This window comes from Crocodylus siamensis, chromosome 4 (genome assembly GCF_052110815.1).
Source record: "Crocodylus siamensis isolate JL-2025a chromosome 4, ASM5211081v1, whole genome shotgun sequence".
Taxonomy (NCBI): Eukaryota; Metazoa; Chordata; order Crocodylia; family Crocodylidae; genus Crocodylus; species Crocodylus siamensis.
The window spans coordinates 170,041,951-170,054,639 of NC_143398.1; the positions used below are offsets into that span (position 1 = coordinate 170,041,951).

At 43.4% G+C, this 12,689-nt stretch overlaps 1 protein-coding gene across 1 annotated transcript in view; it reads left to right on the forward strand.

Annotated features, from left to right (window-relative positions):
• The window catches only part of UNC80 (unc-80 subunit of NALCN channel complex), a 196,890-nt gene that overhangs the window by 103,639 nt on the left and 80,562 nt on the right, over positions 1 to 12,689 (forward strand). Inside the window, exons 27-31 of the mRNA XM_090041688.1 lie at positions 714 to 917; positions 2,730 to 2,830; positions 6,227 to 6,424; positions 8,687 to 8,794; positions 9,616 to 9,754. Of these exons, the coding sequence (XP_089897814.1) occupies positions 714 to 917; positions 2,730 to 2,830; positions 6,227 to 6,424; positions 8,687 to 8,794; positions 9,616 to 9,754 (750 nt within the window). The remainder of the gene's footprint in view (positions 1 to 713; positions 918 to 2,729; positions 2,831 to 6,226; positions 6,425 to 8,686; positions 8,795 to 9,615; positions 9,755 to 12,689) is intronic.

Below are 12,689 nucleotides of genomic sequence, written 5' to 3' on the forward strand. Positions count from 1 at the left end.
AGCATTCTAATGATGAAGAGTAACAGGCAAAGACATGGATTTATGCAAATCTAACTTCAAAGAAACCATGTGTGCTGCTAACCTGGCGAAGCAGGCTGCCTATCTGCAGTCACATATGCTTTGTGAATGAAATAAGATGATCCTACTGCAGGAGAAGAGCTGGGTTTGCAGACCCTTGGCCAGCAGAAGCATAGGTTTTTCAGAGAAGCCTTGTCTATGCTTGGGATTCAACCACTGGTCACCAGCACGTGGGGTATCTGCTCCCATGTAAACCCCATCCATGGGCAAAAAAGATCATGATTTACACCAGCAGAGTTTATTCTAGCTTCAAGCAGGAGTTAAGCAGTGTGAACCACTGCTTTTCTTGCCTACAGCTGGGGTTTCCATCAGTGCAGCTAACTCCATTTTCTGGAAGTCAGGGGTTGATGCGGGCCTAATCTCAAGTATAGAAAAGGCTAGACCTGATGTGACATGTCTCCAGGAAAGAAGGTTCTGAGCACAATTTTGTAAAGCATCCCGTACTGGCTGACTGATAGAACTGCATTGGCGGTGGCTTTGGAGGGAGCCTCTTGCCCATCTTCCTTGACAGAAGTAAAGGTGCTGCAATACAGTCTGGCAAGAAGGGGAAGGGAGGGAGGGCGGGTTAGGATTTCTTTTCATAAAATGGGGAAAAATTAAGGGGAAAAAAGTCCTCTTTTATTCTTTCAATACAGTTCCCAGCAGGAAGATCAGGATAGGAGGCTCCCGCTTGCTCCAGATTAAAGGAACCCGCAGTTTCCGGGTGAAGAAGGGGGGTTCCCTATCCAGCATTCGCCGGGCCGGCAGCCTAAAGAGCACCAAGTTATCACGGCAGGACTCAGAGTCTGAGAATGAGGAGCTGCAGCTGTCCCACAGCAGGGACACTGTCACTGACATAGGTAACTTAGATGAGTTGGGCTCAAAGGGAGCGGGGCGACTAGGCAGCATCCAAATTCTGAAATGATACAGCAGGGTTAGCAACAATAAATAAACACCAAGGGTGCAGTAGATTAAAAAAAAGCCACCAATTCTTAGAGTATAGCCAGGGGTCTTTTCCTCTTCACAGACTGTATGATTTAACCAGGAAGGACAGAGTATAGATCCTGCCATTGGTGCCCTGGAAAGTAAATGCTGTCCCACACAAAAGTTGTCAGTTCAAATCTCATTGTTAAGACCTGAACCCTTAAACTTCTGGTATTGACCAGACTGCCAGCCAAATGTGTCTTGTACATAGGAGGACATATATATAAACAAACCATATGATATTATACGTATATAGGATATTTTATATATCTTAATTTATTATCCATAGTAATAATTGTTATATAAAATATTATATATATATATGCTGACATGCACAATTTATATATTATATATCATATGATATTGTAGACATATATGTCATATGAGTCTAGCATATTCTCTATAGGCGTATATGTAAAATAAAAAAAGAATATTACATTTTATATATAATGTCCTCTGGCTTCAAAAATCCAGTTCCTTTTCTTGTGAGTGTCAAATTTTGTGCCGTGTCATAAGAGATCTCCATCACAATGGGCACAAAATGGCATCCTTGGTAAGGATGTCAGCAGACAAGGCAAAAATGGATAGATGTCAAGACTGAACTAATCTTCCAATTGTAGAGGTCCTTTTGATGTTTTCAGCATTGCCTCTGCTGTACCTCTCCAGTGGATAGCTATGGGAGCAAGAGCTCCCAGTCTGGATGCCTTTTCAAGTAGTAAATTTACTTTAAAAGGACAAAGAGCTAACCTCAGTTAAGCCATGGCTATTCCTTAATAGCATTAATAATAAAATGTCTTCAGAAGGCACAAATTATTCTTCAAAATATGAATGTTATAGATGTAAAGCTATTACTTTAAATTTCAGCAAAATAGATCTCAGGAGAAACTATTAGAATACTGTTAGACTAGTAAGCCAGTGGAGTAGACAGCCCAGGGAAATTGTGGAATCTCCTTCACTGGAGATCTTTAAGAGGAGACTGGATAAGCATTGGTGAGGGATGATTTAGTAGAAACATTCCTAGACTCAAACAGGGGATTGGACCAGATGATCCTTGAGGTCCCTTTAAGCCCTATGATTTTATGAAGGAAAAGCCTTAGGCAGTTAAATAGCAGCAAGATACACTAGGATGAGGCCAGTTACCAACCAGAGAGCTTTCTCCCCTTCCCCCCCCCCCCCGCAATTCATTAGCATTAGTGTGCAGACTAGAGTTAGGATTTTTTTCCCCTTTCATCCCCGTGTACATTAGTAACTTCTGTGGGCACTTAACAATGATATTGTCCATTGGTAGTAGCAGCAATAGGCTGTGATGCCATTTCAGGTTGGATCTTTGTTAATGTTTTTAATCACAGAGCCCAGTCAATGCAGATCATTGAATCAACAATTTGCAGCATCTTAATGATGCAAGGAATTTGTTTCCATTGTTTTTACTCCCTCCCATCTCCCAAAAAAGGGAACAGTATTTATCACTGGCTAGATGGTGAATTAACAGTGACTGTGAATGGTGCTTGTAAATGCCAGGCCAGCTGCTGGCAGGGGGCAAAGGGGGATCTGAATTCAGTCTCACTAGCGCAACTATGTGCGCGCTGATTGGTCTTGGCAAGTCTGGCCTGGCTTACAAGTGCTTTCCCTAAACTAAGCACATAGGTAGCTGTGAAAACAACCACCTCTTGGGTATTTTTCTTTTGAAGAAGGGAGCCCTTGGAGTGCAAGTGAGCCTAGCATTGAGCCCGAGGTGCTGAGCAGCACAGGCACAGAGGAGAATTACCATCGGAACATGTCCTGGCTGCATGTAAGTACAGGTCTTTTGCAATCTTCCCAGATTTCACATTTTCAGTGGCAAAAAGGAATGATAATGATGATGCACTATGAGTAACCTGTTCCAAACCCCATGCTCACTTAATTGTGGAATTAGGCTTTTAACATTCTGTACCTGGAGCCATTAGAGAGACATTGTTCCTCATCTGTAAATGGAGAAAGTACTTCACTTTACTGTTCGTTTGTCTTGTTTGTTTAGATCAGTCAGCCAGAGCACTGCAGCCTGTGGGTTCCCTTGTGATCCTTTCAGGGGTGCCACAAGATGCGATGCACTCTCTTTTAGGCATGGAAGCATGATTCACAAGATAAAAACAGAGATTTAAAATAGGAATCAACAGTATTAAATACATTCTGACCCACTGTGGGTTTTCTGAGTTCTGGCAGAAGAAAAATGGCTCTATGTAATGGCTCTAGTAAAAAAAAAAGTGAAAACTAAGAGCCGGCACTTTCTGAGGGGTGCCTCAAGTCTAATGAGGTTGAGAACTATTTCATAGGTTCTAAGAACAGTGTTGTTATCCCCATTTTACAGATCAGAACTCAAGGCACCAAAAGGCTAAGTGACTTGCCTACAGTCACACATTGAACCTGTGGCAGAACATGGACATGAAAACTGGTTGCGAAAATCCCAGAATGTACCCAGCCAGTGGACCATACTTCCTCAGCAAAAATATCAGCAAAAAGCTGACACTTTTAACAGTGCAGACAGAAGTGACTTTTGAAAAAATTTCAGTGAAATGGGCTTGGAAACCTTTCACAAAAAGACATATCTACAGCCCCTGTGGGACCCCTGAGCTGGAATACTTGCTGCAGCTGCATAAAGCCATGACTCTCCATCTAGAACATGCTACCAGAGGTAAAAGTTGGCTTTAGAGGAGTTGGAGGGGGAGAGGGACAGTGGAGGGGACTCCCCACTTTTCCCTCTTCCCCATTGCTGAGACTGCAACAGTCCAGCTCCAATCCCCTCTACCTCTCCACTCCCCCTGACACAGAAGCAGGGAGGTAGAATGGACTGGGACTGGGGAGCTTGGCATGAGCAGCAGCTCCCAACCTCTTAATGCAGGAGGTACTGGTACCAGGGAGTGGAATCCAGAAACTCACAATCTGGCATGCTGTCACTCAGCCTGCAGAGGCTCCACCCTACTCTCCCTCCCTCCCCCATGGAGTGAGAGAGAGCAGAGCAGAGTTCCGTGGGATTTTGGAGTCCCTACATAAGCAACAGGAAGTAAAATGCTTCAGAATGGTACCTCATTTCAAAGGGTCCTATTTTGAAGCACTTCAGCTTCTTTGAGAACATTTCAAAGGGCCTGTATGTTTGTGCAGCTGGCCCTTTGAAGCGTTCCCGAGGCTTTTGAAATGTTTCAATCGTTACTTCTGTCCACAGCCTTGAACAAGTCTCTCAAGTCCCAGGCTCCCAACACCCTGAACAATGGGGCATCCTTTCTCTCTCTCCAGTCACTACTGTAATACTAATAGTAAATAACATTATAATAAATAATAATAAAGCTCATACTCACTTTGAAAATGTTCTCTGACTTCTCTGAGGACTTGTATTTAGGAAATAGAGAGTGCAGCTACAAAAAGAAGACTGGATCACAAGTAGCTGAACAGTAATGCAGTCAAAGTTATGGTGCATTCACTTGTTTAGGAGGTTGCAGATTCACAAATGTAAAACCTAAATTGGAGGGGAGGTTAAGGCTATTTTGATCACTCTGCCTGCCTGGTACTTAGCATGCATAAGAAAGCCTGGAGGAGTCTGATGATCATCTGCTGCAACTGATGCCATGCAGAGGCCAACATCACTAATAATCAGGAGACATTTTTGCTCTGTTGAATAATAATAAGGTGAATAAAACCCCAGGCTATCTGAGCAAAGGAAAAACAGCTTTATATAATAAATGCCTCAGAAGGGATGGCAATTTCAGTCTCTCTTGTATACCTGTTAGTATTTATTTTCCCCGCTGTCCAAGATTTTCATATATGATCAGTTTCTGACAAACTTGCTTTGTTGTACTAGCCCTGGAGACACTGTGTGTCCCTTGTAGCTGCAGATAATGATGATGCCAGGGTAACAAGTAGGAAAATCAGGTGCAGGGGTGAACAAGCAGTTGAGAGGGGCAGTGAGCAAGAGGCGGCCTATTTTCACAGGCTAGTTTAGGCTCCAGTAGCAGTCCAGTGGCAGTGGCATGAAGCTCAGTATAGGCTAAATACCCAAATATTTACCCAGATTCTAAGGAAGGTTTTGTAGCCTGGCTGACATCCATGCTGCTGCAGGCCCACACTACTTCCAGTACTCATGGGTCACATCCAGACGAGTGCGGACATTTGGTTCCCCAGGGACAAGTAGCAGCAGCATACCCTGCACCGCAGCTACTTGTCCCCAGGGAACACCCGTGCCACGTTCACTTTGGCACATGGCAAGTTACCCTGGCAGTGGTACGAGGGTCTGTGGCCACCACTGCGTTTGCCCCAGCAGCCTTACCTGGGGTCCTGGGGGCCTCCCAGGGCTGCAGCAGCGGCAATCCTGCCTGGCAGAGCCTAGCCGGCAGCTGTAGCACAGCTCCTGGAAGCCCGGCTCCACTTTTCAGCAGTGTGCACTGCCTATGCATGCACTGCTCTGGGGTTTTTTCCACAGTTTATTTTTACTCCTGGATACCCCAGGGTACAAAAAACCCATGGAAAAAAAACAAAAACGGAACAGCGCATATATGGGCAGCATGCCCTCGTAGCATGGAAAACACCTGACTGTGCAGTATGTGACACTGCGGATGTGTTTGCGGTGCCACATGCCGCACAGCCATGCTCATATGGATGCACCCATGATGGCTAGTTTAAAACCAGCTGCAGTTACAGCAGCCATATCTTTAGATGTCACAGGAGAAAGGGATGGGATCTATTCCCACTTCAGAAATGACTGGTGCCCTAATACTCACAGAAATTGAGTGGAGCAGTATCTAATGATGGTCAAATAACTGCTAACCCCTGGCTCTTGCTTGAAGTTCTAGGATACAAGAGTCTTTACATGAAATGAAGGGAGCCCTATTCTTCTTGGATCTTCTTTTGCCACAAATCTAAATGCATGTCTGCACTGAATTCACAACACTGCAAACCAGCTAGCTCAGGTGTTACTATTATCCTAAAAGCAGGAGCACAGACTTCAGTGTGAGCTGTAAAACCCACTTAAGCTGCAGAGTAAATTCCTATTCATTGAACTGCAGGCCGCTGTGGCTGGGCAGCTACTGACAACTGAGCTGACTAGTTTAAAGCTTAGACCCACTCAGGTGGGTCTGTATTACTAAATCAAAATGAAAACACAGACCTTTCCTAACTCATGCTTTTCTATGGGTAACTCTCCCCCTTCTTTGTCTTCCAGGTCATGATCTTATTGTGCAACCAGCAGAGTTTTATATGTACCCACATTGATTACTGCCACCCCCATTGCTATCTACACCACAGCCGCTCCTGTGCTCGGCTAGTTCGGGCCATCAAACTCCTGTACGGTGACACAGTGGACTCTCTCAGAGAAAGCAACACACTGAATAGTGTGGCAAGGGGGAAAAAACAGAAGGAGGTGAGCAAGCCAGTACATAACTAATTTGCTGCAGGGTTAACTGTAGCTTTGAACGTTAGGTTGCAAAAATTACTGTGTATCATAGAATCGTAGAAAATTAGGATTGTAAGAGACCTCAGGAGGTCATCTAATTCAATGCCCTGCTCAAAGCAGGACCATCCCCAACTATATTATCCCAACTGTATCATACATTATAGACCAGTTCAGCAGCATATGCAGATAAGTGGCTTCAGTGGTACTACTTATGTGCTTAAAGGCATATACTTTACATAGTGTTGAGTTAGGGCCTATAACAGGTTGTTAGTTATGTTCCAGAGAAGAATGGATTGGATGCAGGTATTGTGAATACATGTGAGATATATATATATATATGTTTTAAATTTTCAGGTGGCAATAATAATGCCTTAACTGAAAGCAGAGGCATTTGTTAAATTCATGGCATAATCTCAGTTGGGCAAAGATTTCCTCATCCCTGTGGATAGAAAATGAATTGGCGATTGTGAATTCATAACATGTTTCTATCAAACAACAGACCTTTAATTGCCTGTCCAGTTAAGAATCTGGATATAGTTATAGGGAACAAAGCAAAGAGGAAACTAATTAAAGGGCAGTGATTGTACATTCTGGAGAACACTAACCTGCATTTATTTCCCCTGACACAAAATGCAATGCAGCAGCTACGCATTTAGGAAAGGAAACAATTATCACTTCTCACAGCAGGAAAGCCAGAGATGAGAACCTGGCAACGTGGTAGCTAAGGAGCTTAATGTGCATTCCTGGGGGCGTGTTTCATCTCAAATACTGAATTTCAATGCCATGTGATAAACTACAGTGTTTCATAATCCACCCAAGTTAAAAAGGCCAATAACAATAAAGAAAAGGTTACCAGGTGATCAGGCATTTGCACAGACCTACCTACCTCCCACAAGAATCTGTTGGGAAAGAAATGAATATATTTCTTACCTAATAAAGATATTTTATCTGTAGCTTGATAGTTATCAAACTAGTCCATCCTGCAACTCCCTTATCCATACCGTGACCATTTAGGGAGCCGCTTCCCAGCTATGTGAACTTCCTTTCACCCCCACGCACACTTCCTATGAAGTATGGGCACAGTTGGAACCTCCCCTAGTGAATTTAACACCCAGTTTTAAAACTCTCATGCATTAATTAATAAACTGCTAATGCCAGAGGAAAAAACTGAAACCACCGCAAGATATTAAGGAAATATATGCAATACTGAGATATTGAATCTATCATGGCAGTGTTTATTGTGGGAAAGTACATTTCTCATTGTTACTGCAGTACCCCATAATTGGCTTGGTACAGCTTTCAGAATGCTTTACCTTTATGATTATGTACATATAGATTCATAGGTTCATAGATGCTAGGGTCAGAAAGGATCTCAACAAATCATCGAGTCCGACTCCCTGCCCTGGGCAGGACAGAGTGTTGGGGGCAGATGACCCCAGCCAGATGCCCATCCAGCCTTTTCTTAAAGACCCCCAAGGTAGGGAAGAGCACCACCTCCCTTGGAAGCTCATTCCAAGTTCTGCCCACCCTTACTGTGAAGAAATTTTTGCTGATGTCCAGCCTAAATCTCCTGTCTGTTAGTTTGTGACCATTGTTTCTTGTTACCCCAAGAGGTGCCCTGGTGAACAGAACATCTCCGGTTCCTTGCTGCGCATCTCTTTCATTCCTAATGAATTTGTAGGCAACTACGAGATCTCCTCTCAGCCTTCTCTTGAGGAGGCTGAAGAGATCTAGTTCCCTTAGTTTTTCCTCATGGGGCCTGGCCTTGTACTTTTATTTTCTAAAGAGAGGAAAAAAAGAGTTCATGTATCAGTGCTGTTGGTAGCAAACTCCTTGTCCTTAAAGCTTTTGGAGAAGTTATGGACTCTTGATATTTAACCTTCTTAAAACACTCTCACTCTAAAATGAACCCCATTTAAACTTTTAAGAAGGCAATCTGACTGCACTTTCAGTGAACACATTCTACTTCTGACTTGCCATATTGTCGATTGCTTTGGATCTTGTATTAGGGAAATTAATGTTGAAAGCAGATTTTTAAAATATCCTTAGAACTAGAGTTAGTTACGTCATTTTGCTGCTGCTGCTGAACACAATGTCAGACCAGAAGATCTTCTGTTGTACCTTCATAGGCAAACACCACCTGATCCATAGGAACGCCACTTGAACTTCCATGACTTTGCAAACAACATGACCCACAAATCTTGAATGCCTGGTCTCCATTTTTTTCAGTGCTCAGACAAATCATGCCTAAGAACTCCATCTCTAAAGAAGAGAGTTATAGACATCAACTTGGAAGGAAAGAAGGACTCTGGAATGTTGAAATACATCAGGCATCAGGTAGTGGCTGTGCCAATGCACATGGTTCTATGCTGACTAATATCAAGTCTACCAAGACTTATTTGAGTTTGTAGTGAGACTGGAAATGCCCATGGAAACTTGGGTTTGTATATAAAGTGGAAAGAATTGGAGTGCAGGACTTATACAGCAGCCCATGGGGAGCATGACAACCCTCAGTGACATAGGAATAACCATGGAGAAAGGAGGAACAGCAGTTACCTTGACCTGGCTCAAAGGTTTTATTAAATATATGTAATTATAATCCCATTTAGTGGGAGTCTGTGCCTTTGAACATCCAAATAGGATCTATTATTAATGCCTCAGACACTGGTTTAGGGAAAGAATGTGAGAACATGTGTTTAACTACAACTTGTGAATTTGCAGCACTATGCAGTAGTTTTCTTTAACTTTTTTATTCAATTACTTCCACCTTTCATGCAAGGGAAATTTTTTTTCACAAGGTTATGGACAGTAGTAAGTTTGTGCAGGCTTTTGTGAATAATTATTGTAATGTTCATGCAGCCATCTCTGAAAACCTTTTGTTTAATTTCCTCTTGGTTCAGTCACTGAATTAGGGAGCAGAAATAATGGCACATGACATAAGTCACAAGTAGCCAATGACACAGAATTAAGGTAAATGATTTGTAAACAACATATGTAATTTGAAATATGCTTCTGCAAAGTGTTAAATGAGTTTATTAAAACCAAGGACTGTCCAGAGATATTTCATGATCCAATAAAATAGTGAAATCATTGAATAAGTTACTCACTCTCGTTAGTTTGCAAAATTCAGTTATAAAATATGGTTTTGTTTTCTGCAGGTAATGAGCCTGTCCCCAGCACCTTTGTCACTGTTAATCAAGGCAGCTCCTATCCTCACAGAAGAAATGTATGGGGACATCCAGCCTGCTGCCTGGGAACTGCTGCTCAGTGTGGATGAGCATATGGCAGGAGCAGCAGGTAAGAAAACCCACCCCACAGATGAGTTAGCATTGCTGTCCCATAGCAGATGTTGTGGCCTTACACATCATCTTTTCCTTGGACGAGGACTTAATTAGAGGTGGTCACAAATAGCAATCAGACAGTCCTCTTTTGGGACTGTCAGTCTAATTCCAAATCCTTGGTTCCCATAAAATAACTCTGACTCAAGAGCTTACATTAGTTAAAGAAATTTAAAGCAGAGATCAAAATACATTGTTTGCCCACGTCTTCTCCCCACAAAAAATGCATCACAAAATGTGACAACAGAGCAGCATTTCAAAATGAGACAGATGATCCAGTTGGTGAAAGAATGGTATGTAACCCTGGCAGGATACAGTGGTCAGTGAGTAAAAAACAGCACACCACATATCTGTACGTTAATGCAAGGTTCCTTAGCAAGAAAATAGAAGAACTAGAGCTCGTGCTGCAAGATATGGAAGACAGAAGAAATATGGTGGAACAATACTCATGGCTGCAGCTGAATGGCATTGACAAGTTTGAACTGCTCAGGAAAGAAAGAAATAAAAGGAAAAGCTGTTGGTACATTAATGAGGTAATAGGCTGAAAATAAAAGGAGTATCACAGGCAAAACATGGTGTTTGAAGTAAATGATTTTGGGGAAGTAAAGTAGCAGAGGTTCTGTTGGGGTGGTGCTATAAACCCCCATATCAGATTTGGAAGTAGATAGAAATCCCTGAAATGTTCTCAGAAAGACTGATGTGATTTTAAACCAACCTTTTCCCTCCTGAAAAAGGAAGCAGACACCATGCACAACTTACGTATGGGGTTGACCTATGACAGGACCACTGCAGTAGTATTCTACAGAGCAGATAATCTTGTGTGACACATTTAAGGGCCATCGTTTTTCTGCATCTTTCTCCTTCCATCAAAAGGTTGTTGACAGCTTCCTGTCCCTCTCATCTATGGAAAAGCCCATTTTGGCTCCTGAAGTGGGGGCAAGAGAGCACTGCCTTCCTCCTGCAGGTGCTCTGATTGGTTTGTGTTTCTGAAGCAGTGACAAAAATCGTTCTTACGAGATGGCTGTCCTCAGGAAGGACTACCATTCACTTAGGGGTTAGAACATCTTGCCTTATTGCATGACTGTCTCCAGCCCCAGCCTAACTGGTATGACTCAAAGAAAGACTTGAGAACAGGCAGAACTGGCACAAAAAGAAAAAGAACTCAGATGATACAGAATAGCAGCACCTAGTGACACCTACCTTTCCAATGCTTCCTCTTTAAATATTAAGGTGTAGAACTAGGAGGAAAAAAAGGCTGGAAGGGATCCTAAGAGGTTGCCTAGTCTGGCCCCCTGTTCAAGCAGAAATATCCCTGTGTAAGCCATTCCAGTCAGGGGTTTGGAAGTTTTTAAGTGATGGTTAGACAAGAAAATTCCACATCTTTTCTAGGCAACCTGTTCTGGTGCTTAAGCACCCTTATAGTTAGACATATCGAACCTAGGTGTCCCTTGCTGCAATTTAAGCCCATTATTCCTTCTCAGAGGTGTAACATGATGCCTCAGCATCCTGGGGGCACTGGGGCAGTGCCAAGCAGATGCCAATGGCCAGTCTGACAGTGCAGCTGCTTCTACTTTCCCACCCCTTGTTATACTCCTGTTTCTTCTCCTGCCCCTTGTGAACATAGGGACCAATTGATTGCCATCCTCTCTCTAACAGAGGCAGTGGTTTTCTTGTAATATCTTCTGTTGAACCAGCTGTATTTTGTTGAGAGATGCTGGACAAGTTTTCTTTAGATTTGGGCTATTATAAAGAGCCCTTTTTGTATTTGAAAAGTGTTATCAAATCCCCCTTCAGTCTTCTCTTTTCCAAAGCAGTTTAACCTGCACTTGTTCTGTTAACTCTGACCTTTTATCATATGAAAAAAAATCCTGGTGAAGGTCCAGAGATACAAAGGAAACTCTGTGAGATAGAACTAGTACATCACCCAGCAGGGCAAGGAACATGGTCAAAAGCTTCCTCAGAAGACAATGGAGTAGCGCAGGGTTAGCAGAGATACAGCCCCAGGGCTGTTTCTGACCCGTGGAGCTGAATCCTGCAGCTCACAGTGCTGCTGACTGCAATGCTGCACGTGCTGAAACTGGCCCTGTGTGCTGCGTGTGGCATATGGAGCCCTTCCGGCATGGGCGTTACACAGTGTGGAGCTGGTATGAGGCATGTGCTGCATATGGTGCCCCTCCGATTGGCCCTGCATGTTAGAACCAAGGTTGGTCCAGATTGGGCCCATAGACCAGCTCCATGTACTAGATCCAGTGCACAGGCCTGGTTTGGCATGGGTGCTACCTGTAGCACATGCCTTAAACCAGTGCCGTGTGCTGCATGTAGCACGCACCCTGGACTGGCCCTACATGCCACATGTGGATGGTCAGTGCTTGTGCTTGCTACATGCAGTGCACAGAGCTGGAGCTGGCACTTACATTACAAGCATCATGCACAGCTGGTCCACCAACCCACGGAGCCAGAGGAGTTTTATACCCCTGGAGCAGTGGAACTCAAGGAAGCAGCCTTGTGGCTCTCTGCTGTGCAAGCAAAGCCTGAGTGTGTAGGACCTTCAGAATCAATGCCAGGAGAAAACAGGTTGGCAAGCACCATTTATTTCCTGGACTTCTGAAATTAACCCAGTCTAGAGAGCTATCAACACTTCAAGGACAGAGGCCAGGACTCTATTTGTATTAAACAGCCTCCATAGGATTGGAATAGGAGACTGCCACTTTTATTGTCAAACTTAGCACCCCACAACACACCAAATTTGGGGTGTTCTACAAGCTATCCATATTTATTTGGGGGTTCATGAAATTGCCCTCAAATTCTTTCCCAGGTCAGAGCAGGCATTTCTTCTGTATGTGTCATACCCTGATCATTTTATGTGACAGCCAGGCTGCAGCTGGTCATCTATT